Here is a 23,088-nt window from a genome sequence, read left to right as displayed (position 1 = left end):
TTTGATCACCTGTGCGCTTTTTATTTGTCACGCTATAAACAAAAAAAGACCAAAAAGTTGAAAAAAAACATTATTTTTTACTTTCAGTACAGTAAACTCAAAGTTAGTTATAAATTTAGGCCAAAATGTATTCTGCTACATGACATCAATACAGTGATCAGTGCAAAAAAACCACTGACACTGTAATAATGGCACTGGGGAGGAAGGGGTTAACTTTTTTATTTACTGAAAGGGTTAACTGTGTGAGGGGAGTGTTTTACTAGGGGCGGGGGTAATGACCAGCTGTGACCCGGCGACTGACATCCGCGGCTGTGATCGGCGGGACAGGTAGGGTGGTGGTGCGCCTCGCGTGCGCCCTCTACCTGTTTTGCAAACACACTTTTTAAAATGTGGTTTTGCCCAGCCGTGCCGCCCTGCCAACGTATTTCTACAGTGGTTGGGCGGCATGTGGTTAAATAAAAATGAAAATTAACTAAATCCGGGCTTGATCTAGTTTAGTGTGTGTTTGTGGCAGTGTATGTGCCACTGTTAGTGGCAGTGTAAGTGTCAGTGGCAATGTGTTAGTTAGTTCCAGTGTAATTTTCAGTTAGTGGCAGTGTTAGTGACATTGTAAGTGTCATTTAAATCCAGTGTAAGTATCAGTTGGTGTCAGTGTTAGTGTCAATTGTTGGCAGTGTTACTGTCAGTCTGTTTAGGCAGTACAAAAAAAACTCTGTTTTGTGTTGCAGTGCTCTATTGTTTCTTGGGTACAAAGAACAAATAATGCACACATATGTGGCATCATGTGTGATCATCAGAAGCAGGAGATATTACTTTTCAGGTCTTTTTGGTGGTGGATTATGATAAAGGCAATTACAACCAAATTTTAAATTTAAAAAAATGATTATTGTCATTATTTCCGCGCGTCACAGCCATGGCACAGCACTCTGCAAAGATGGCATATCAGTACGGTGTCCCTTCAGAGCACATTGTGCTTATGCTGGTGATGTCATGGGCTGCAAAACATATGAATATCTCCTTAACATGCACGTTTAGGAGATATTCATTTTACCTATAGGTAAGATTTATTATAAGCTTACCTGTGGGTAAAAGGTTACAAAGTGGATGTTACAAAGCAGAGTTACAAATGTGGTATCGTGTGATCATCTGAAGCAGGAGAATGTATTTTGCTGGTCTTTGTGGTGGTGGGTTATGATAATGGAATATAAATATACAACCAAATTTTTTAAATTAAAAAAATAAATTTTTTGTATTATTTTGTGCCAGTTTTCCTTTCATAATAAAACAAAATTATTTAAACTAAAAAAAATATATTTTTTTGCATTATTTTGGGCCAGTTTTCCATTCATAATAAAACTAAATTATTAACATTAACCCCCAAATGAAAGCCCAATCTGTCCCCCAAAAAAACCCAAAAAACAAGTTATAATCTATGTGGATACACTAAGTAGTTATGATGATGTGTACAGGTATATTAACACATGTCAAAGATGCAAAATTGGATTTGTTTTTACCCTGGTCACTGCTGACAGGGCTTCCATCTTCACCTGAACTTCCTTCCAGGTTTGCTGGCTCCTGTCCTTTGTATTACTCTCGCACATACACACAGGAGTCACAGCCGCGGCACAGCACTCAGCAGGGATGGCATACATAGTATGATGTCCCTTCAGAGCGCAGTGTGCATGCACTGACGATGTCACGGACTGCAAAATATTTGAATACCTCCTTAACAGTGTATGGAGATATTCATTTTACCTATAGGTAAGCTTTATTATAAGCTTACCTGTGTGCAGGGGCAGACTGACAACTCATGGGGCCCCCGGGCAATAAGGGATCATGGGGCCCTTGTGACCTTGCCCAAACTCAAAAAAGCCTATGAAAAAGGTACCAGGAGCATCTCATGGGGCCCCCTACTGACCCTGGGCCCTCGGGCGATGCCCGAGTTTCCAAATGGTCAGTCCACCCCTGCCTGTGTGTAAAAAGTTACAAAGCGGAGTTTACTGGTGCTTTAACAGCTGCCTGCCCCTACTACAGAACTCCTCTGCCATGCACCTGTCAGTGTGATGGGAGCAGTGGCCAGGGAAGGAGGGAACATGCTAAGGAAGTAGTGTCCAGTATGAGCACTCCGATCTCGGTGATGGCTCCAACTGATTCATATACCTGTCTGTGACAGATCCATGAATCAGGCACAAGCATCAACACTTTCTACAACATCTTTCATGAATTCTCCCCTTAGAGTTTTAGTCAGAGAGAGAAATTCTGAAGCAAACAGAGATGCTAGCTCTTTGGAAAAACCATAGGGCTGTGTAAATTCTGTACACCAAGTAAAGAAAGGGATCAATTTAAACACAAAAGGGTCAAGCATAATTATCAAAAAACATTCTTGATTTGCTTAAAATTTTTTTAACACAGCCCAAGGTAAACATAAGTACTTTAGTAAATAAACCCATAGTCGTGTAATTAAAAAAATAATTTCAATAAAACAACATATATGTTATAAAAATAATAAAATGTCATGGCTTCCATAATAAATGGTAATCATTTATAAAATGTTCTGTTTACTCTTTACGGAGTAACACTGGATCTTTACTTTGAATACTATGAAATTTATGTTGTTGTCCTCATTTATATTTAATGCATTATTATGTAGTGTTGCTCTATGATGTCTTTATTGATAACAGCATCACATACATTAATCATAAGCTTAATGCTAACCTGCTCAAGGCCACTGTGTACTACATGGAGGCCTCTGGATTTTATTTCTTCTTTGTAAATAATACCTAAACAATGGCAAGTTTATTAATACTGATTAAAAAAAACTTTTCAAAACAACAAATAAATTAAAATCTAGTGAAAAATATCACAGCAATACAAACATCATAGCTGTGCATTATTGTAACCACACTAGTGTTTCTGATCTTTCATACAGACATTATGAATGATACGTGTCAAGAAGCACTGAGAGTTGAACCCTGTGAAATATGTTATCTCCAGCCAAAAATGCAATTTATTTTAATGGGGTCATCCTACAAATGGCTTTAAACATTTATTTCTTCCCTGCTATATCTCATTTTGAAGGATAGATTTCAAGAAGTAAAGGTTGTAACACTGAACAGCATTGATCTTTTTGACCTGGGGTTTGCAAGCAAATTCTCTCCATCTCCTGTATAGATGTCAGGTGAATTGAAGCAATCATAGAGACATTAAAAATTATTGGTATCCTGAAGGCTATAATTTCACATGCCTGATGTAGAATACTGTGGGAGTAGGCTTGTGCGAATATAGAAAAGTCTCTGAGATGATAAAATGCATCTTGGTTAATAATTGTGGAGATAGGATTTTTTTTTCCATTGACTTCTGATCTATATCCTTTACTTGTTTTATTGTAAATCTCTTCTTTTCTGTTCTAAACTAGCTAAAATATTTACCCAGCCCTAATTTATCATACAATGCAATAGCTATCTACCTGAAGATGCCACTACCAGAACAGTGCTTGCTCCAGGGCCTCCTTGACTTCTGATTTTTTTACTTGTGCCAAAACTAATAGAGAACCCTGGGAACATTAAGAACGTACCTTATCACACCAAATGCAGGATGCTGTAAAGTCTTTCACTAAATGTGCCAATCAATAACATACTGATAGGACATACGCTGTTAAGAGGATTTTGATCTGCATCTGATTTACAGTCAGTGACAGCAACTCCAAAACTGACTAAGCACACAACATAACACACATTTTCACAGTACACTTGCCAGGAAGCCAGTAAAGAAAAAAATACATTGTCTAACAGTTATTAAACATTGTCATTTTTTGCATGTATTGTTCTGTGTGCACACAGAATATCTCCCAGTTAGCTACTGCTGCTACAAAAGTTTTAGGCAGATGTGAATAAATGCTATAAAATTAGAATGCTTTCAAAACTATATATTTGAATTGTTTATTTTTATCAATTTACAAAATCAAATCAATATTTAGTGGGGCTACTCTTTGGCATCAATCCAGCATCAATTTTTACGCTTGCACAGTTTGTACACTTGCACAAAGTCAGGGATTTTGTAAGATTGGATTCAGGTGTATAATTAACCAGTTATACCAAGCAGACGCTAATGATCATCAATTTTATATGTAGGTTGAAACACAGCCATTAGTTGAAATAGAAATAGCTGTGTAGAAGGTTTAAAACTAGGCGAGGAACAGCCAAACTCTGCTACTAAGGTGAGGTTGTGGAAGACAGTTTCATGTCACAGGTCATACACCATGGCAAGACTGAGAAAAGCAAGGCACAAGGTAGTTGTACCACATCAGCAACGTCTCTTCCAGGCAAATATTTCAAAGCAGACTGGGATTTCAACATAGGCTGTTTAAGCTGTTTTGAAGAAGCACAAATTAACAGGCAATGCTGAGGATCATAGACACAGAGGTTGATCAAGGAAACTTAACGTAGCAGATGATAGATACTTCATGCTTACATCCCCTTGACATCAGAAGATGTCCAACAGAGCTGTCAGGGCAGAACTGGTGGAAAGCAGTGAGACCCAGGTACACCCATCTACTATCCAAAGAAATCTGACCAGAATTGGTCTTTGTGGAAGAATTGCAGCCAAAAAGCCATAACTATGCAAACTATGCAACTATACAAAAAAACATATGAACCAGGGTGCAGAAAACTGATGAGTCAAAATTTGAAATATTACACTGTAGCAGGAGGCAGTTTATTTGCCCAAGGGCTGGAGAGTGGTATAATAACATGTAACAAGTACAAGTGTATGCAGGCATAACTGGAGCATGGTGGAGGTTCCTTGCAAGTTTTGGCTTCATTTTTGCAAATGGAGTTGGAGATTTGATCAGGATTTCAATGCTGAGAAATACTGAAATAAAGACAGATACTTATCTATTATGCCATATCATCCGGAAGGCATGCCACTGGCCCCAAATTTATTCTGCAACAGAACAACGCCCCTGAACACACAGCCAATGTCATTAAGAACTATTTTCAGCTTAAGGAAGAACAAGGAGTCCTGGAAGTGATGGTTTGACCCCACAGAGCCCTTATCTCAACATCATCAAGTGTGTCTGGGATTACATGAAGATACAGTAGGGCATGAGGCAGCCTACATCCACAGAAGATCTGTGGTTAGTTCTCCAAGATGTTTGGCACAACCTACAAAACTGTGTGCATGTGTAACTAAAAGAATTGGTGCTGTTGCAAAGGGCGGTCACACCATATATTGAGTTGATTTTCTTTCTTTTCTTTTACTTTTTTTTACACATTTTGTTGAGAAAAATAAACTATTTACACTTCTATTTTTGAAAGCTTTCTTAATTTACAACATTTTTTTACCCTATATACTGATTTCTTCATTCTTATCTAACTTGTATAATAGTGCACATGTACAGTATACTATAAGGCTATTTCTTCTTCTTAAGCAGGTCCTAAATCTTCTCACTTTATCTTATAGGTGCTACAAAAGACATGGGAAAAATGCTTGGGGGGGATGAAGAGAAAGATCCAGATGCACAAAAGAAAATGGAGGAGCAACAAGAAGCTCTTCGCCAACAAGAGGAGGAGAGGAAAGCAAAATATGCAAAGATGGAGGCTGAGAGAGAAGTCATGAGGCAAGGTATCCGAGATAAGGTGAGCAGCAAATTTTACTATTTCATTAGAAGTGAACAGACTTTACAGTGATAATTAAGATTTGTTTAATAAGTAGAATACTACAATTAAAATTTTGTGTATGTGATCTATGAATATCACAGTTTGAATATACTCTAGGGTTTTCATCCAGACTAAATTCAATCTCAGGTAAGTGCGTGATCGTTTAGGCGATGCCTTTAGGAATACTACTGATGGGTATTTTAATCAGACGGAGATGAGCTGAAGTTATTGCTACATTTTTTATGCCTAATTTAGACAATCCTCTTTCATAAAAATTACTTTTCAGGCATTACAGAGTGCATTAATAGTCAAAAATTGTCATTATCCATAAGGTGGCATATATATATATATATATATATATATATATATACTGTATATATATATATATTATATTGCCAAAAGTATTGGGACACCTGCCTTTACACGCACATGAATTTTAATGGCATCTGTAGGGTTCAATATTGAGTTGGCCCACCTTTTGCAGCTATAACAGCTTCAACTCTTCTGGGAAGGCTGACCACAAGGTTTAGGAGTGTGTCTATGGGAATGTTTGACCATTCTTCCAGAAGCGCATTTGTGAGGTCAGACGCTGATGTCGGACGACAAGACCTGGCTCGCAGTCTCTGCTGTAATTCGTTCCAAAAGTGTTCTATCAGATTGAGGTCAGGACTCTGTGCAGCCTAGTCAATTTCCTCCACCCTAAACTCACTGATCCATGTCTTTATTGAACTTACTTTGTGCACTGGTGCTCAGTCATGTTGGAACAGAAAGTGGCCATCCCCAAACTGTTCCCACAAAGTGGGGAGCATGAAAGTATCCAAAATGTCTTGGAATGCTGATGCCTTAAGAGAATCCCCCCTCCACCAAACTTTATACTTGGCAAACAGCAGTCAGGCAAGTACCGTTCTCCTGACAACCACCAAACCCAGACATATCCATCAGATTGCCAGACAGAGAAGCGTGATTTGTCACTCCAGAGAACACATCTCCACTGCTCTAGAGTCCAGTGGCGGCATACTTTACACCACTGCATCCAACGCTTTGCATTGCACTTGGTAATGTAAGGCTTGGATGCCACTGCAGTGGAAATCCATTCCATGAAACTCTCTACGGACTGTTGTTGTGCTAATCTGAAGGTCACATGAAGTTTGGAGGTCTTTAGCTATTGACTCTGCAGACAGTTGGCGACTTCTGCACACTGTGTGCTTCAGCATGCGCTGACCCCGCTCTGTCATTTTACATGGCCTTCCATTTCATGGCTGAGTTGCTGTTGTTCCCAGTTGCTTCCACTTTGTTATAATACCACTAACAGTTCACTGTGGAATATTTAGTAGCAAGAAAATTTTACAGATGGACTTTTTGTATAGGTAGCAACTTATCACGGTACCATGCTTGAATTCACTGAGCTCCTGAGAGCGACCCATTCTTTCACAAATGTTTGCAGAAGCAGTCGGCATGCCTAGGTGCTAAATTTATACAGCTGCGGCCATGGAGGTGATTGGAACACCTGAATCCAATGATTTGGAGGGGTGTCCCAATACCTTTGGCAAACAGATAGATAGACAGATAGCTATATAGATAAATAGACACTTGACCGCAGAAAGCTTTACCCCCTTTCATGACCAGGTCATTTTTGGCTTTTTGGCATTAGAAGTGAATAGACTATACAGAGATAATTAAGATTTGTTTAATAAGTAGAATACTACAATTAAAAATTTGTGTATGTGATCTATGAATATCACAGTCTGAATATACTCTAGGGTTTTCATCCAGACTAAATTCAATCTCAGGTAAGTGTATGAATGTGCGTGATCGTTTAGCAGATGCCTTTAGGAATACTATTGATGGGTATTTAATCAGACTGAAATGAACTGAAGTTATTGCTACATTTTTTATGCCTAATTTAGACAATCATCTTTCATAAAATTACTTTTCGGGCATTACAGAATGCATTAATATTCAAAAATTGGCTTTATCCATAAGGTGGTGTGAAGAAATATATACAGTACAGTAATATATATACCTGTGGCTATGGAGGTGATTGGAACACCTGAATCCAATGATTTGGAGGAGTGTCCCAATACCTTTGGCATATAGATAGATAGATAGATAGATAGATAGATAGATAGATAGATAGATAGATAGACACTTGACCACAGAAAGATTTACCCCCTTTCATGACCAGGCCATTTTTGGCTTTTTGGCACTGTGTTTCTTTATATGACAATTGTGCGGCCATTAAATGCTGTACACAAACAAAATTGAGTTTTCTATTGATGGTAATTGATCACCACTGTTTTTTTATTTTTTTGCGCTATAAATGAAAAAATACTGAACATTTTTAAAAACAAACAATAATTTTTACTTTTTTCTATAAAATCTATCCGATAAAACCATTTAAAAAAAATCAAATTTCTACATAAATGTAGGCTAATATGTATTCTGCTACAAATTTTTGGTAAAAAAAAATCCCAATAAGTGTATATTGATTAGTTTATGTGAACGTTATAGCATCTACAAACTGTGGTACATATACTGGAATTTTTTGTTTATACTAATAATGGTGGCGATCAGCGACTTATAGTGGGACTGTGATAGTATGGCAAGCAGTCTGACACTAACTGACACTGACACTTTGTTGGAACCAGTGACACTAATACATTGATCAGTGCTAAAGGAATAACCCTCTATATTGTCACCAAGATAGAATGTGAAGGGGAAATACCTTATTTTACTGTGTCACTGAATCAGGATTTGAGGAGAAAACTTCCATTGAGGACATCTGTGTGAACTGCTTTAGAAAAGATTCCTGAAGCTTTGGAGTGACTTCTTCTCACTTCCTATTGTGTTTATAGGCAGAAAACGAAGGGAAATCTTCCAAGGCACAGCCAAAACCCAAACACTTTATTGTTAATAAACTTATACATTTTTCTTTAAAAATCCCGCAAAGGTATCATTACATGAATTGGCACCCTTAATTCAGACATAAGTGAAATGGATAGCCACTTTGAAGTTGCAGTTTCACCAGTACTGATTTGGAGTGCTATGACTTTCAGTGGTAACGGAAATACTTCTCCCATCACCTGTGGCTCTGAGCACCAAGGACTGTTGTTCTGACAGTCTGGCCACAAGGTAAGGGGCTGGAGGAAACAGGGAGCTTCATTCAACCTGACGTTAGGCAGTAGCCATAGACTTTCTTTCAATTTTGACAGCACATATCCGTGAGAACAAAAGAAAACAGATAAGAGTGCAGCAACAGTACACTTGGCTGACCAACAATATCATAGGTATACCAAAATGATATAGGCAGAATTCAGCTTTAAAGTATCATTAGATTAGATTGAATTAAAAGTATACTACCAAAAATAATACATATTTGTGGAAAGCAAGGTATCAACTAAAATATACCTTTTGGATACTTAACTATGCAATTAAGGAGAAAAAGTAATTTGTAACATATTTCACTGTCTAAATTGCACCTTTGTCTTAGTAAGGCAGAGCAACAGGTTCACTTTTATACAGGGTCCAAGAGCTCCTCATGCATACTCATCCTCCATTTACTCCTCTGCAGGAGTGAAGAGAAGAAGCCTTGTACAAGTCGATGTAGCTTTCATAGTACTAAGGACTGTATCCCTAGCACTGTGACAGCATTGGTTCTGAGCAGCCAATTACCAAACAACAGTACTGCCACGTGGGAATAAGGAAAGTTAACCACTTCAGCTCTTGCGCCTCCAAGCAGTATTCACATTTTCTGTTGTAGGCTTAAAATGGTGATTACTTTATAATAACTAATAAAAACATGCAATACATACCTGTACATATGTTTTGGGTTACAATCAAGGCTTTCTTTGGCAAACTTATCTTGCAAAAATTATTTTATTTTCTATGCAATCTATTAATCAATCAAATAAATGTTTTTTGTTTTTTGTTTTTTTATTTGTAAGATCATCTCTTTGGTCTACAAATAAATGAAAGAAGGAAAATGTAATGCAAATTTAATGTATTACATTGTACTTCACTCTCTCAATCAACATTGACTATTTTTAATCCTTTGCTGTTAGCATTAGTAATTAATTAGGAATGCATATCATATTTATTTGTTTTATTTTATTTAAGTTACTTCCTAGTTTCCATGTCTAGGCAAATTATGTCATACATCCCAGTAGTCTTCAGAAGGGGAGGGGGGGTCTAAACTAAGTACACCCTCCTGTCTGCATGTCTAAGCTAAGGGCAGATGGATTACAGAAAATATATTCTACATGAATCATCTGCCCTTACTTGGGCAGGAATGCTAGAGGGTGCTTTTGAAAATGATTTGTCAGCAAAATATGATCCAAGGAAATTTATTGAGATTTTAGGGTGTATCTCCTATTCCTAAAATCAGAAAATTGTTTAATCACATGCTCCCCAATATCTATCTCTATGTAATACGTATGTCACTTTGCAAATGGAGCTGTGGGGGGAATGAAGGACATGCAAATGTAAACAACTAAATGCAGGACTGGTAGTGGTATTTTACTGCCATTCTCCCTGAAATATCTTCTTTTGTGGGGTAGCTACAGGGCAGATAGACTAGGATCCTATCTTATTATTCTCTTTGTTAATGCTTAAGATATATTTCCTTATCCTCCGGTATTGAAATTAGTTCAATCCACTTTGTACTTTGTGATTACTTTCTCATAATTAATTAATAGGTTCATTATTGTATTATCCTAAAATTAATAATATCCATTGTACACTGAGTCTCCTTAGTTTGAGTTTTGAAAAGTTATCATAATGCAACCTATTTTTTAGGTTATCCCTTTTACAATAGTAACTCGTTTTCTACTCCAGTCAGCCAGTCTTTTAAAATTTCTTCTCCATCTGACTGCTTTACATAATTTTCTTTGAATGATGCTAGATCATTATGCAGATTGTCTGGTGGGGGCTTTATCTACCTGTGAAATGATTGTGTCAGCTAGTCTCTTATTTCTATCTACCTCTCCTATCATCTCTTTATCACTAGAAAAAAAACCCAATCTATGGGAATTTATTTTTCTGCTATTAAAAGGTGAAAGATTGCCTTACATGCTTGTCTTGGATATATTTTTCACAAAATACAAGGGCAGTTTTTCAACTTAACATTGTAAACATGTCCATAAATATAACAGTTTACAAATAATTTTCTCAGGTGTGGTTTCAGAAAAATAATAATTTTATGCTGGAGAAGCATTTTTAACTTTCAACCATGAGGAAGTATAACATAAATAGAAACATCATTATACAGTTAAATGCATAAATATCTAGCATCTTATATCTTCTTACAGTTGCAAGAAAAAGTATGTGAACCCCTTGGGATTACGTGGAATTTGCATGAATTGGGCATAAAATGTGCTCTGAACGTCATCTAAGTCACAACAATAGAAGAACACAGTCTGCTGAACATAATACTACACAAACATTAGATGTTGCCATGGTTTAATTGCACATAACATGTAAACATTCACAGTGCAGGGAGGAAAAAGTATGTGAGGCCCTAGCTTAATGACTTCTCCCAGAGCTAATTGGAGCCAGGAGTGAGCCAACCTTGACTCCAATCAGTGTGATGATATTGGATGTGTTGCTGACAGCTGTCCTGCCCTTAAAAAACACACACCTGTTTTGGGTTTACTGGTTTCAAGAAGCACTGTCTGATGTGAACCATGCCTCGCAGAAAAGAGCTCTCAGAAGACCTACGATCAAGAATTGGTGACTTGCATGAAGCTGTCACAGCCTGGTGCCCACAGTTGAGATGCCGGCATCAGGGAGAGAAACAAGAGAGAATAAACACAAAAATAACTAAAGTTCCACTTTAAGCAACACTTACATAGCTTCTCCTGACCCCTGCAATTGACTAGACACTGAAAAGAGAAGCAGTTGATGAGCTGTTCTCTGTGTCTTTCCTTGTGCTGCTTCTCCTTCTCTCAGACTGAGCTCTGCAGTTCAAAAGATTGTAAGTAAAATTCTGGCTGATGGCAAGTAAATTTCAAATACTTACACTGCTAGTCTGTAGAAAATACATTTAGTGATGCAATAATAAATGTAGGGCTGCATTAAAGTGCATCTTTTTTTTATCTGTCTAGAGTTCAATTTTAAGGTAGAGCACCTTATTTGCACCAATGGACATCATTGTCTATAAAGTTAAAGTAATCCTTAAGACTTAAGGTTTTTTTTACCTTAATTCAGTCTCTATGCCATAGCCCCTATTTACTTACCTGAGCCCAATATAGATCCAGAGCTGTGCCCAAGAGCAGCTTCTCTCTCTGCTTTCTCCCTCTTCACCAGGCAGATTGATAGCAATGGGAGCCATTGCTTCCTGCTGCTGTCAATCAACCCCTCTGGTGAGGAAGCAGGGGGTGGGGCAGAGCCACACTGTCTGTGTTTATAGGCAGGCAGAATGACTTGGCATCAAGCCTGCTTGAGTACCCCATAGGAAATGGCTCCCAATGGGGACACTCGCCAAAGAGTTGGTGCTAGGAGTGCTGGCAGAGGAACCAAGGAGAGGAGGATCGGGGCTGCCCTGTGCAAAACCATTGCCATTAGCCATACCAAAAGAAAGTTTACAATCACTTTAAAGGCAGTGTAAGAAAGAAAATTATATTCATAAAGGACACTGCACACTTAGAATGTTGGAAAAGTAATCCAGGGTTGCCAGATTTAATTATTTTTAATTTTAAAGTGGTGCATTTTTGAATAAAGTCTAAATTTCGTGCCAGCTGGCCTCAGTACAACTTTCTTGTATATGGCACTTATAGCATTCAGGGGGCTGCACAAAGGCAGTGTGGATATGAAATATTTGCATTCATATGCTTACAACAAACTCTCATTAACAAAGACACAAATATACATGTTTAAAATCAAACAGTACTTAGTGTTAAACAAAAACATATTCAGCATTTTGACTATAGTCATTTTAGGACCTATTCTTTTCAAAAACATTTGGACAGAAATCATTGCAATTGTAAACATGCACATATACATTTTTATCATCTTAGTTTCACTTTTACACATAAACTACATAAACAGTAATGTGTCATTTATATTCCTTGCATTTTTTAATGATGGGCAAAATTCAGCCAAAGAAACCTATTCCACAGAAACAAAATGGAGAGCTTGCACATTGATTTTGCCTATTTGTTTATCTTTTTCACTTCCCCGAAGGGATTGATTAACACTTATCCTGTCCAATACACAGAGGAGTGACTAAGCAACAGAGCAATGATTTAAGCACCTTGTCAGACAGAACAAAAGTTTCATTTTAATACCTTCTCTAAGCTGCTCTCTAGAAAAGATTAGTTTTTGAGAATTTAATTTGTAGAGTATGCAAAGTAGGTGGACTCTACTAGGAAAATCACAGTTGTAGATCCCTGTCGAAGGAAGTGTGATGCTGGGATGCAGCTTCAATTACAGAGCTTTCATTTGCTCCATCTATGTTGTATGAAGAATGGCATTGTCAAGTGTTTAAATAATAATACAGCTATAAATATATTCATGATCTTTCGCTAATAGGAATTACAGGAACTGCAGTATACTGTCTTGGCTCTATGTCAGATGCACTATTGATTAATAGAACAGTGAGAGCTATTATTCATGTTTTTTGCTTATAGTGCTACATGATTATATGGCTCTATTATAAATACTGGAACATAAGAAAATATGGTAGCTTTACATTTTTATGACAAATTAGGGAAATGTGAAATTGAGAACATTTGAAATATGTGTGGCTTGTTGAGAAAGCACCTTTATTTGTATATTCATTTTTTTAATTACTCTTTCATATATACAGTGCATCCAGAAAGTATTCACAGTGCTTAACTTTTGCCACATTTTGTTACGTTACAGCCTTATTCCAAAATGGATTAAATTCATTTTTTTCCTCAACATTCTACAAACAGTACCCCATAATGATAACATGAAAGAAGTTTGTTTTGAAATCTTTGCAATTTATTAAAAATAAAAAACAAAAAAAAACACATGTATATAAGTATTCACAGCCTTTGCCATGACACTCAAAATTGAGCTCTGGTGCATCCTGTTTCCACTGATCATCCTTGAGATGTTTCCACAATTTGATTGGAGTCCACCTGTGGGATATTAGTTGATTGGATATGATTAGGAAAGGCATAAACCTGTCTATATAAGGTCCCACAGTTAACATTGCATGTCAGAGCACAAACCAAGCCATGAAGTTCAAGGAATTGTCTGTAGACATCCGAGACAGGATTGTATCAAGGCACAGATCTGGGGAAGTGTACAGAAAACATTCTGCAGTATTGAAGGTCCCAGTGAGCACAGTGGCCTCCATTATCCATAAACAGAAGAAGTTTGGAACCACCAGGAATCTCCCTAGAGCAGGCTGCCCGGCCAAAATGAACGATTGAGGGAGAAGGGCATTAGCCAGGGAGGTAACCAAGCACCCGATCATCACTCTGAAAGAGCTCTAGCATTTCTCTGTGGAGAGAGGAGAACCTTCCAGAAGAACAACCATATCTGCAGCACTCCACCAATCAGGCCTGTATGGTAGAGTGGCCAGACAGAAGCCACTCCTCAGTAAATGGCAAATGGTAGCCCGCCTGGAGTTTGCCAAAAGGCACCTGAGGGACTCTCAGACTATGAGAAACAAAACTCTCTGGTCTGATGAAACAAAGATTGAACTCTTTGGCTTGAATGCCATGCGTCATGTCTGGAGGAAACCAGGCACCGCTCACCACCTGGCCAATACCATCCCTACAGTAAAGCATGGTGGTAGCAGCATCATGCTGTGGGGATGTTTTTCAGCAGCAGGAGCTGGGAGACTAGTCAGGATTGAAGGAAAGATGAATGCAGCAATGTACAGAGGCATCCTTGATGAAAACCTGTTCCAGAGCGCTCTAGACCTTAGACTGGGGCAACAGTTCATCTTTCAACAGGACAACGACCCTAAGCAAACAGCCCACATAACAAAGGAGTGGCTACAGGCCAATGATGTGAATATCCTAGAGTGGCCCAGCCAGAGCCCAGACTTGAACCCGATTGAACATTTCTGGAGAGATCTGAAAATAGCTGTGCACCGACGCTCCCCATCCAACCTGATGGAGTTTGAAAGGGAATTGCAAAGAAGAATGGGAGAAACTGCCCAAAAACAGGTGTGCCAAGCTTGTAGCATCATACTCAAAATGACTTGAGGCTGTAATTGGTACTAAAGGTGCTTCAAAAAAGTATTGAGCAAAGGCTGTGACAACTTATGTACATGTGTTTTTTTTTCATTTTTATTTTTAATAAATTGCAAAGATTTCAAAACAAACTTCTTTCACATTGTCATTATGGGGTATTGTTTGTAGAATGTTAAGGAAAAAAATTAATTGAATCCATTTTGGAATAAGGCTGTAACATAACAAAATGTGGCAAAAAGTAAGCTCTGTGAATACTGTATTCATTGTAAGGGGACAGACTCAACTGGTATTGGCAGCAGTAAACCATGCATGAGACAGGGACACCCAGGAACAGTCTAAGCAGGTTTGTACTAAATTTTTATTCCACAAGACAGCAAACAAACACAATTTTAATGCAGTGGGGCATTGTACAGCAAGTCTTAGGTTCACTTCACACTACAAAAACCCACTCCGGATATGTTTTTGCTTACAGTTTACACCACACACAGTTCCGGAGCAGGTTTGATACAGTTTGCTATGTTCCAGTATGGTTGTGTGCAGAAAAAATGCAGCATGTTCTACTTTTTTTCTGCATCGGAAACTGACTGCCCTGGTGTGAACTAGGGCCATTGGAATACATGGAAAACACTATGCATGCATTTGTGAAGCAGAAAAAAAGCACACAGAACTGCATCTAGTGTGAACTAGCCCTTAAGCATAAAACAAACAATACATCTTCTTGTTTGCACCACCACTAAACTCAATCAGGTCCTGACTAAGGTAAACTGTAATGTATTTCCCATAGCACATAGGCTGTACCTTTTTAGTGTTCTGTCAGCACTCAGCCTTTTCACCTAGTAGTAGGCTCCCACAGCAGCAATAAAGAGCCCTGAGCATTAGTCAGCTTACATATACAGTATAAATATCTGTGTACAGCTGGCTGAGACTAATAATGAGGTCTAGCTATCAGGTTAGAAGGTTTATCCTACCCACTGCTCTACAAAGCCTCGGGACTCCAGGATCCAGAGGAGAACGTATAATTCTGGGAATGTAGAAAGTTTGTTTTCTTCATATCAATCATAAACTCTGGAGCCCCTCATCATGTGTATGTAAGAATTTTCAGGGATACATAAACCCCATCCAGAATCCTGCCTTCCAATGCCTCACAATATTCAGTTAAAGTTAAGTCTCTGTGCAAATGGTTCAAGCAAAGGGGGAAAGTAGGAAAGCATTTCTAAGTAGAGCGGAGCAGTATTAGAGAATGCAGTAGACACATCAGAATCTTAAAGTGTTAGTAAACTCAGGACCCTGAATTCACTATATCCGGTCTTACGCAGAACACAGAACACGGAAATACAATTATTTTAGTAAATATAAGCTGCCTAATACATTTTCTCTTCTGTCTTGTGACTTCTATTTAGTGAGCACTGGTTAATCTTGTAGGAGGGGCTTTCATTCTCCTCTGACTGTCCTATGAGGCTTCATGACCCCTGACCCTCTGTCCAGACATTGGCCCTGTGACGATCACATGCACCCCCCCCCCCAAAGAAAAGCTCTCTACCAATACATACCAAACAGTGCATATGAAGACTTGCCACTGCTGCTCTGTACTGGCAGATAGATTCTGGATAGAAAAGATGGGGAAAATCAGAGAAGACATGATCAAACAGCCTTTTTACACAATGCGGAATATTAACCCCTTAGGTTCCACAGTGAGTATAACAAGCATGCTTTACTGCATATACAGACTGATTTTACTGTTGTGGGTTTAGTAACACTTTAATAGTACCAAATGTGAGATCTATCACAACAAATCCCTGCACTGCTTATTCTGCTGCTAGTTTGATTCAGGCAAAAATAAATTGCTCAGTACACTGATATTTAGTTTTAATGCCGGAGGTGAGCAGAACTGCAACACATCGTGAACCTAGAAACTGAATGCTGAACTTTTACGTTTTAATCAGCTAAAATACAAGATTCTTTCTCTAGAGCATGCTGGCAGAAAACAGTTTTTTCAACACATGCTATATCAGACTTTGCACGCCTTTTGTATTGAAACACCTGAAGTATATTAAGTGTTTTTAAACTGGAAGTTCATTTGGACTTTACATGTTTTTAAGACACTGAAATCCATTTACAACTCAGGTATGTTGTCTGTTGTTTGTTATATTGAGAACTACCAGAATTATTTTTTTAAGGGCAGCACTAAAGAATATCATGTGTAATCCTCAGTATTTTACTGTATGCCTTCCTTGTACTAATATAAATGGCCTAAGATCAGTGACATTTTTTCTCTTTCGCAATCATCCCTCTCCACTACATGAATAAATGACTGTTGTTCCCAGTATATGCCTAGATTGCCCTGATCATACATTGAATGGGAAGACGAAGACACAATGATGGATACTGCAATTTTCTTTCTGTTTTCTGTAGTGCATAGAACACTAGAGGAAGTGTTAGGAATGTACCTGTAGAAAGTGAAGACCGGTGGCCAGAAAATTCAGGATAGGCACAGATCGTAGTTAAACAGAAATCAAGTAGCGCAGATCACAAGGCACAGGGTCAGCATCAGGGTCCCAAACCAGCCAGCAGAGAATCAGCTTCGAGGTCACAAACTGGGGGTTAGTGTAGGCAACAGAGAATCAGCATTGAAGTCACAAGCCAAGGTTAGTAGCAAGTAGCAATAAAGACATCAGAGAACAGTAGGCAGAATTATGTGTGAAGAACTATAATCTGGCAAGGAAATAGGAAACAGAAGGAGCCTAAATAGTTGGCCAATCATCCTGAGACTCACTGCAACTGCAATAGAGTTATGCAGAACTATGACAATGCCATTAGTTAAAGCGATTCTAAAGGTTCATTATTTTTTTTAAAATAACAAAAATGGCTATACTTACCTACTGCGTGCAAGTATCCTCCTTTTCTCGGGTCCCCAGCAGGCTCTACTAGCCTCTTCCTCCAGTTGGGTGCCCCCACAGCAAGCAGCTTGCTATGGGGGCACCCACTGCTCCATGTGTCCATTCACACATGGAGCTGTGGGTTGGCCCTGCCCACTCTCTCTCCTGATTGGCTGACTGGCTGTGATTGACAGCAGTGGGAGCCAATGGCTCCCACTTGCTGTCTCAGCCAATGAGGAGGCAGATACCCAGGACAGCTAAAGCTGTCATTCACATTGCTGGATCGTGATGAGGCTGAGGTAAGTATTAAGGGGGCTGGAGGCACTGCTGCACACAGAAGATTTTTTACCTTCATGCATAAAATGCAAAAAAAATATTCAGCCTTTACAACCACTTTAACGCAAAGGCGTTGTCAGTTTAAAGATGAACATGAACTCTGGCACTAGTATTTTTTTATCTCACTCTGACGTTCTATCCAATACCTCATATGTGTGATACAATCACCATTTAGGTATGCGTACGGGACCTATGTGCACATTTGCATTTACTTTTTTCTCTTTTTTGTTACATATTTTATTTAATTTTTTTTTTTACATTTTCTCATTTTTTTTTTATTCAACTTTATTGCTGGGGTTTATTAGAACCCATATCTCTCCTCTGTCCTCCAAAGCAGCAAATTAAACACAGAATGATTTGATCAGCTGCCTCCCTGGCCAATAACTGCCAAGTGAACTGAAACCAGAGGTGACGTAATACACATAACTTCTGGCTTCATTGGCCAAAGAGAAGGGGGAGGAACAGATGTTCCTCCTTCTCCTCTGTTGTTAGCCAATTAAGGTCCTGGGTTCCCTGCTGGAAGTGGAAGTGCCTGGTGACAGCAGTTGGCAGTTGATGGTGGGGTCCATTCCAAGCTCTGTAAAACTGATTAGGCATCTGTAGAACCCAGGGGCGGACTGACCATTTGGAAACTCGGGCACTGCCCCGAGGGCCCGGGGTCAGTAGGGGGCCCCATGAGATGCCCCTGGTACCTTTTTCATAGGCTTTTTTGAGTTTGGGCAAGGACACAGGGGCCCCATGATCCCCTATTGCCCGGGGGCCCCATAAGTTGTCAGTCCACCCTTGGTAGAGCCATTCTGTTCACTTTAACAACTAAGCTGGCTGCTGGTTGAAAAAATTTGATTCTGGGATCATGGCTTCAACTGCTCCCACTGGAGGCTGTATTTATACAGCCTAAGGGCTGGAAGCCATTAAAACACAAGCAATTGATAGAATTCTGAACATTGATCCCATCTATTTTACATGTATTTGTAAAAAAATTAAGGTCATAGCTGTCCTTTAAGCTTGAGCAACATCTGTTCCTAGAATGCTTCTGTCTAGCTTAGTGAGATGGAGGCCTTAGCTCTCATCTCTTGTTAAAATAATTTCCTTGAAAAAAGAAAAAAAAAAAAGACTAGCTTTTTTTTTCAATAAGACAGCGCTAAAAGCAAAGCTGAAGTACAAAGTACAGTAACCTATAGCAGTCAATAAGATAAATAAAAGTCTGTTTGCTGTGAGTACTTCACTCTAGCAGCATGTCTGCCTTAATGTCAGTATTATTATATTTTATCAAGCCACATAATTGGGTTTATTCATTAAAGTAGTGTAAAATGAAACAGTGAAATATGAAGTAGAGCAACAAATTTTAACTTACAGTATTCAAAATTGCAATACAGTAATGCAAAATTTCCCTGAAACATTTTCTCTTTATTTATTTATTTATTTTTATGTGAACAGGCGCATCAATTCAGACTAAAGAAATGATTGCTGTGCTTATATTTAGTCGCCATGTTATACCCTGATGAGTGTACCTTGATTATCAAATGTAGGTTTTATAATATGTTAATTTGTATTATTTTTAACAATGTGTTTTTCTTTGTTCACATTAAGGTATATTTTGTTTTGTTTCTTTTTTTTTTTTAACAAAAGAATGAAAATACATTAAATCATATTAGTTCTACATCTAGAGAAAATGAGTGGCAAAAAATAAACAATGTATTACCTTATCTAAATGTAAATTGATATTTTGCTGGAACAATTGTTATGTTAATTGAAACATATTTCATTTCTCTGGTTACATGCTGCTTTTAATTTATTTTTGTTCCAGAGTACAGTACATCATTTGTGTTTACCATCAGCCATTTCTTATACTTGTGTAATAAATATCGTCCATCTTCCTTTAATAGTGCAACCAAATGAAAGCTAATTTAAAGGGATTTATTTAAACTCAACAGCTAGAGAGAGAAATAGCAGTTGTTGGGAATGAAACAAAGTCTTTTATCTCCCACTCACTCCAGTAAGACCACAATGCATGTTGTTGCATTACTACATTTTGATAATGTTGGCTTTAGCCAATTGGAGAGCTGAGGCTGATTCTCTGGATAGAGGCACCGTTTTGTCCTCAATATCAATAGCTCACTCTCCTTTTGAGTTCTGCAGATCTTTTGAAAATCTTGCCTAAGCAGTAAGACTGATTCTCCACTACCTCCTATTTGGTCTTTAACTTGATGAGCAAAGGATTTACATGTAGGTATAGCTGACAGGACCTCTGTAAGAGTATACTGTTGGTCAAGAATTACAAAGTATCCTCATCAGCTTGCCTAGGTGCTTGTTAACCACTTGACCTCTGGAAGATTTACCCCCTTCATGACCAGGCCAGTTTTTGCGATACGGTGCTGCATTTCTCTCCCCACCAACTGTCACGCTGACAGCTCATGAGGAGAGGAGAGCCGGTAATCGGAGTTCCTCGGAGGGGACATGTACACAGATCAGCAGAGCACTGATGATCAGTGTGCCCTGATGATCTGCATAGCCCCAGCAGCGCCACCTGTCAGTGTCCATCAGTGCCAGCTCTCAGAGCTCATCCATGCCACCTGCCAGTGCCCATCAGTGCCACACCAGTGCCACATTTCAGTGCCCATCAGTGCCACATCAATGTCACATATCAATGCCCATCTGAGCTGTATTTCAGTGTCACCCATCAGTGCCAGTCAGTGCCACCCATCAGTGCCAGTTAGTGCCACCTATCAGTGCTGCCAATCAGTGCCACCTATCAGTGCCACTCAGTGCCGCCTATCAGTGCCAGTCAGTGCCACCTATCAGTGTGCATCAGTGCCGCCTATCAGTGTGCATCAGTGCTGCCTATCAGTGCCTCCTAACAGTGCCAGTCAGTGCCACCTAACAGTGCCAGTCAGTGCCGCCTATCAGTGCCGCCTATCAGTGCCGCCTATCAGTGCCACCTATCAGTGCCACCTATCAGTATCCATCAGTGCAGCCTATCAGTGCCCATCACTGCAGCCTCATTAGTGCACATCAGTGAGGGAGAAAAATCACTTATTTACAAAATTTTATAACAAAAACTAAGAAAAAACATTTTTTTTTCCAAAATTTTCTGTGGTTTTGGGTTTGTTCAAGAAAAAATAAAAAACCCAGAGGTGATTAAATACCACCAAAATAAAGCTCTATCTGCCACAAAAAAAATGATAAAAATTTCATATGGGTACAGTGTTGCATGACCGCGCAATTGTCATTCAAAGTGAAAGCTGGAAATTGGCCTGGGCATGAAGGGGGTATAAGTGCCCTGTAGGCTAGTGCTTAAATTATAATTTATGATTGCGTGTTTCAAATTTTATCATACCCGGGATGTTTACTAGACTCTTAAGCACAGAAATACTGACATAATCAGACCACTAGGGAGGCTACTGGAAGAGATCAGCGACTTATACCAGGAATGCGATATTGCGGTGGACAATCTGACACTGACACATTGTGAGAACCAGTGACACTAATACAGTGCTAAAAATATTCACTGTCACTGTATGAATGACACTGGCTGGGCAGGGGTTAACCACTTGCTGTCCACCCTATAGCAGATTTACTGCTACAGGGCGGATGTTCTGTGCAAAATCACATATATAAATGTGATTTTGCAATTCCGCCACTGGGGGGGGGGTGGGGGCGCACACCTGCTGCCGGAGAACCACTTCTGCTGTGATTGGACACAGCAGAAGCTGATCAACAGGTGCCAACCAATGGATGAGCACTGGCACCTGGTGATCGCTGAGGAGAATGACAGAACACAGCTCTACCTATGTAAACAAGGCAGAGCTGTGTTATGTCAATGGGAATCATGTTATGTCAGGGAATAAAATCTAGCAGATTGCCTAGTAAAAACAGCACACTGTACACCCAAAAACACTGGCTAGACACACAATTAACCCTTTGATCACCCTAGATGTTTAATGTGTCAGTGGTCGCAGAACCTGTGTCTTATGTGTACTGCATCCAAGCTTGGCATGTCAACCTTCTGCAGGCCCTCTATTTCAAGGCAATCACCAGTCACAGCAGCAATTAATGCAGGCTGTACATTGCTGTGATCTGTATCTCTTTAGAGGGCATCTGCACACATTTTTTAAATGTTTTGGCTGCAGCCTCTTTAGATATCTCAGCATTTCTAGGCCTACACTGACTTACTCCAGATGAAGAACTGCTGTGTTGCCATTGCCTTTATGAGTCATATCAGAGATGGATCTCCTGCGTCATTTCCCAGGAGTCTTCCAATGGTATAATACTGGTAGAAGAGCCCAGGAGAATGGCAGGTGTGCCAGAGGGAACAATCACTTCAGGAGCTCTGTAAGGCACATCCGCTCACATGGAGGACATGTGCCTTCTCTTCTTTTAATTGCTCCTTGTATCTTTTCAAGGATATATTTACTTACAGGTGAAACTCAAAAATTAGAATATCGTGCAAAAGTTCATTTATTTCAGTAATGCAACTTAAAAGGTGAAACTAATATATGAGATAGACTCATTACATGCAAAGCAAGATAGTTCAAGCCGTGATTTGTCATAATTGTGATGATTATGGCTTACAGCTCATGAAAACCCCAAATCCACAATCTCAGAAAATTAGAATATTACTATATTCTATGTATACATATGTAATACAACATATGTATTACTACATATGTTTATTGTGCAAAGATTTTTTAATTTAGTTTATTTTACTTGTTTTATTTAAAGATGAGAAAATGATCATCTCAATTCAAGATTTGGCCCAATACAATCCTAATCCTCCAGGGTTGTATAAAAATCTTTCATTTCAATCCATATATTAAAGACTGAAGAGACAGTCCTGATTATTGCATTGCTTTATGAGCAAACATCAAATTTTCTCTTTATTTACCATCATGACATCAAGCATTTTCTCAGTGTAATACATATTGTTTAATACATATTGTTTACTATTATTAAAACAACTTTTCCTTTTTTGGAAGGGCAATTCTATGATTTTGACCTGGAAAGGCATATCAACATTGGCATATTAGAGTTGGGACTAGTGCCAAGGTA

General features: G+C 38.8%; 1 protein-coding gene across 3 annotated transcripts in view; it reads left to right on the top strand.

Annotated features, from left to right (window-relative positions):
* The window catches only part of CPLX1 (complexin 1), a 339,777-nt gene that overhangs the window by 231,730 nt on the left and 84,959 nt on the right, over positions 1-23,088 (top strand). For all 3 annotated transcript variants that reach the window (XM_089670879.1, XM_089670878.1, XM_089670880.1), the window contains one exon: positions 5,461-5,636. In XM_089670879.1, coding sequence (XP_089527005.1) covers positions 5,461-5,636 — 176 coding nt within the window. The remainder of the gene's footprint in view (positions 1-5,460; positions 5,637-23,088) is intronic.

The sequence above is a fragment of the Staurois parvus genome, unplaced genomic scaffold, assembly GCF_062004578.1.
Source record: "Staurois parvus isolate SC_StPar_1 unplaced genomic scaffold, SC_StPar_1.0 ptg000096l, whole genome shotgun sequence".
Classification (NCBI taxonomy): Eukaryota; Metazoa; Chordata; class Amphibia; order Anura; family Ranidae; genus Staurois; species Staurois parvus.
Note: the sequence above shows the minus strand (reverse complement) of the source record. Positions and strands in the feature narration are given on the sequence as shown.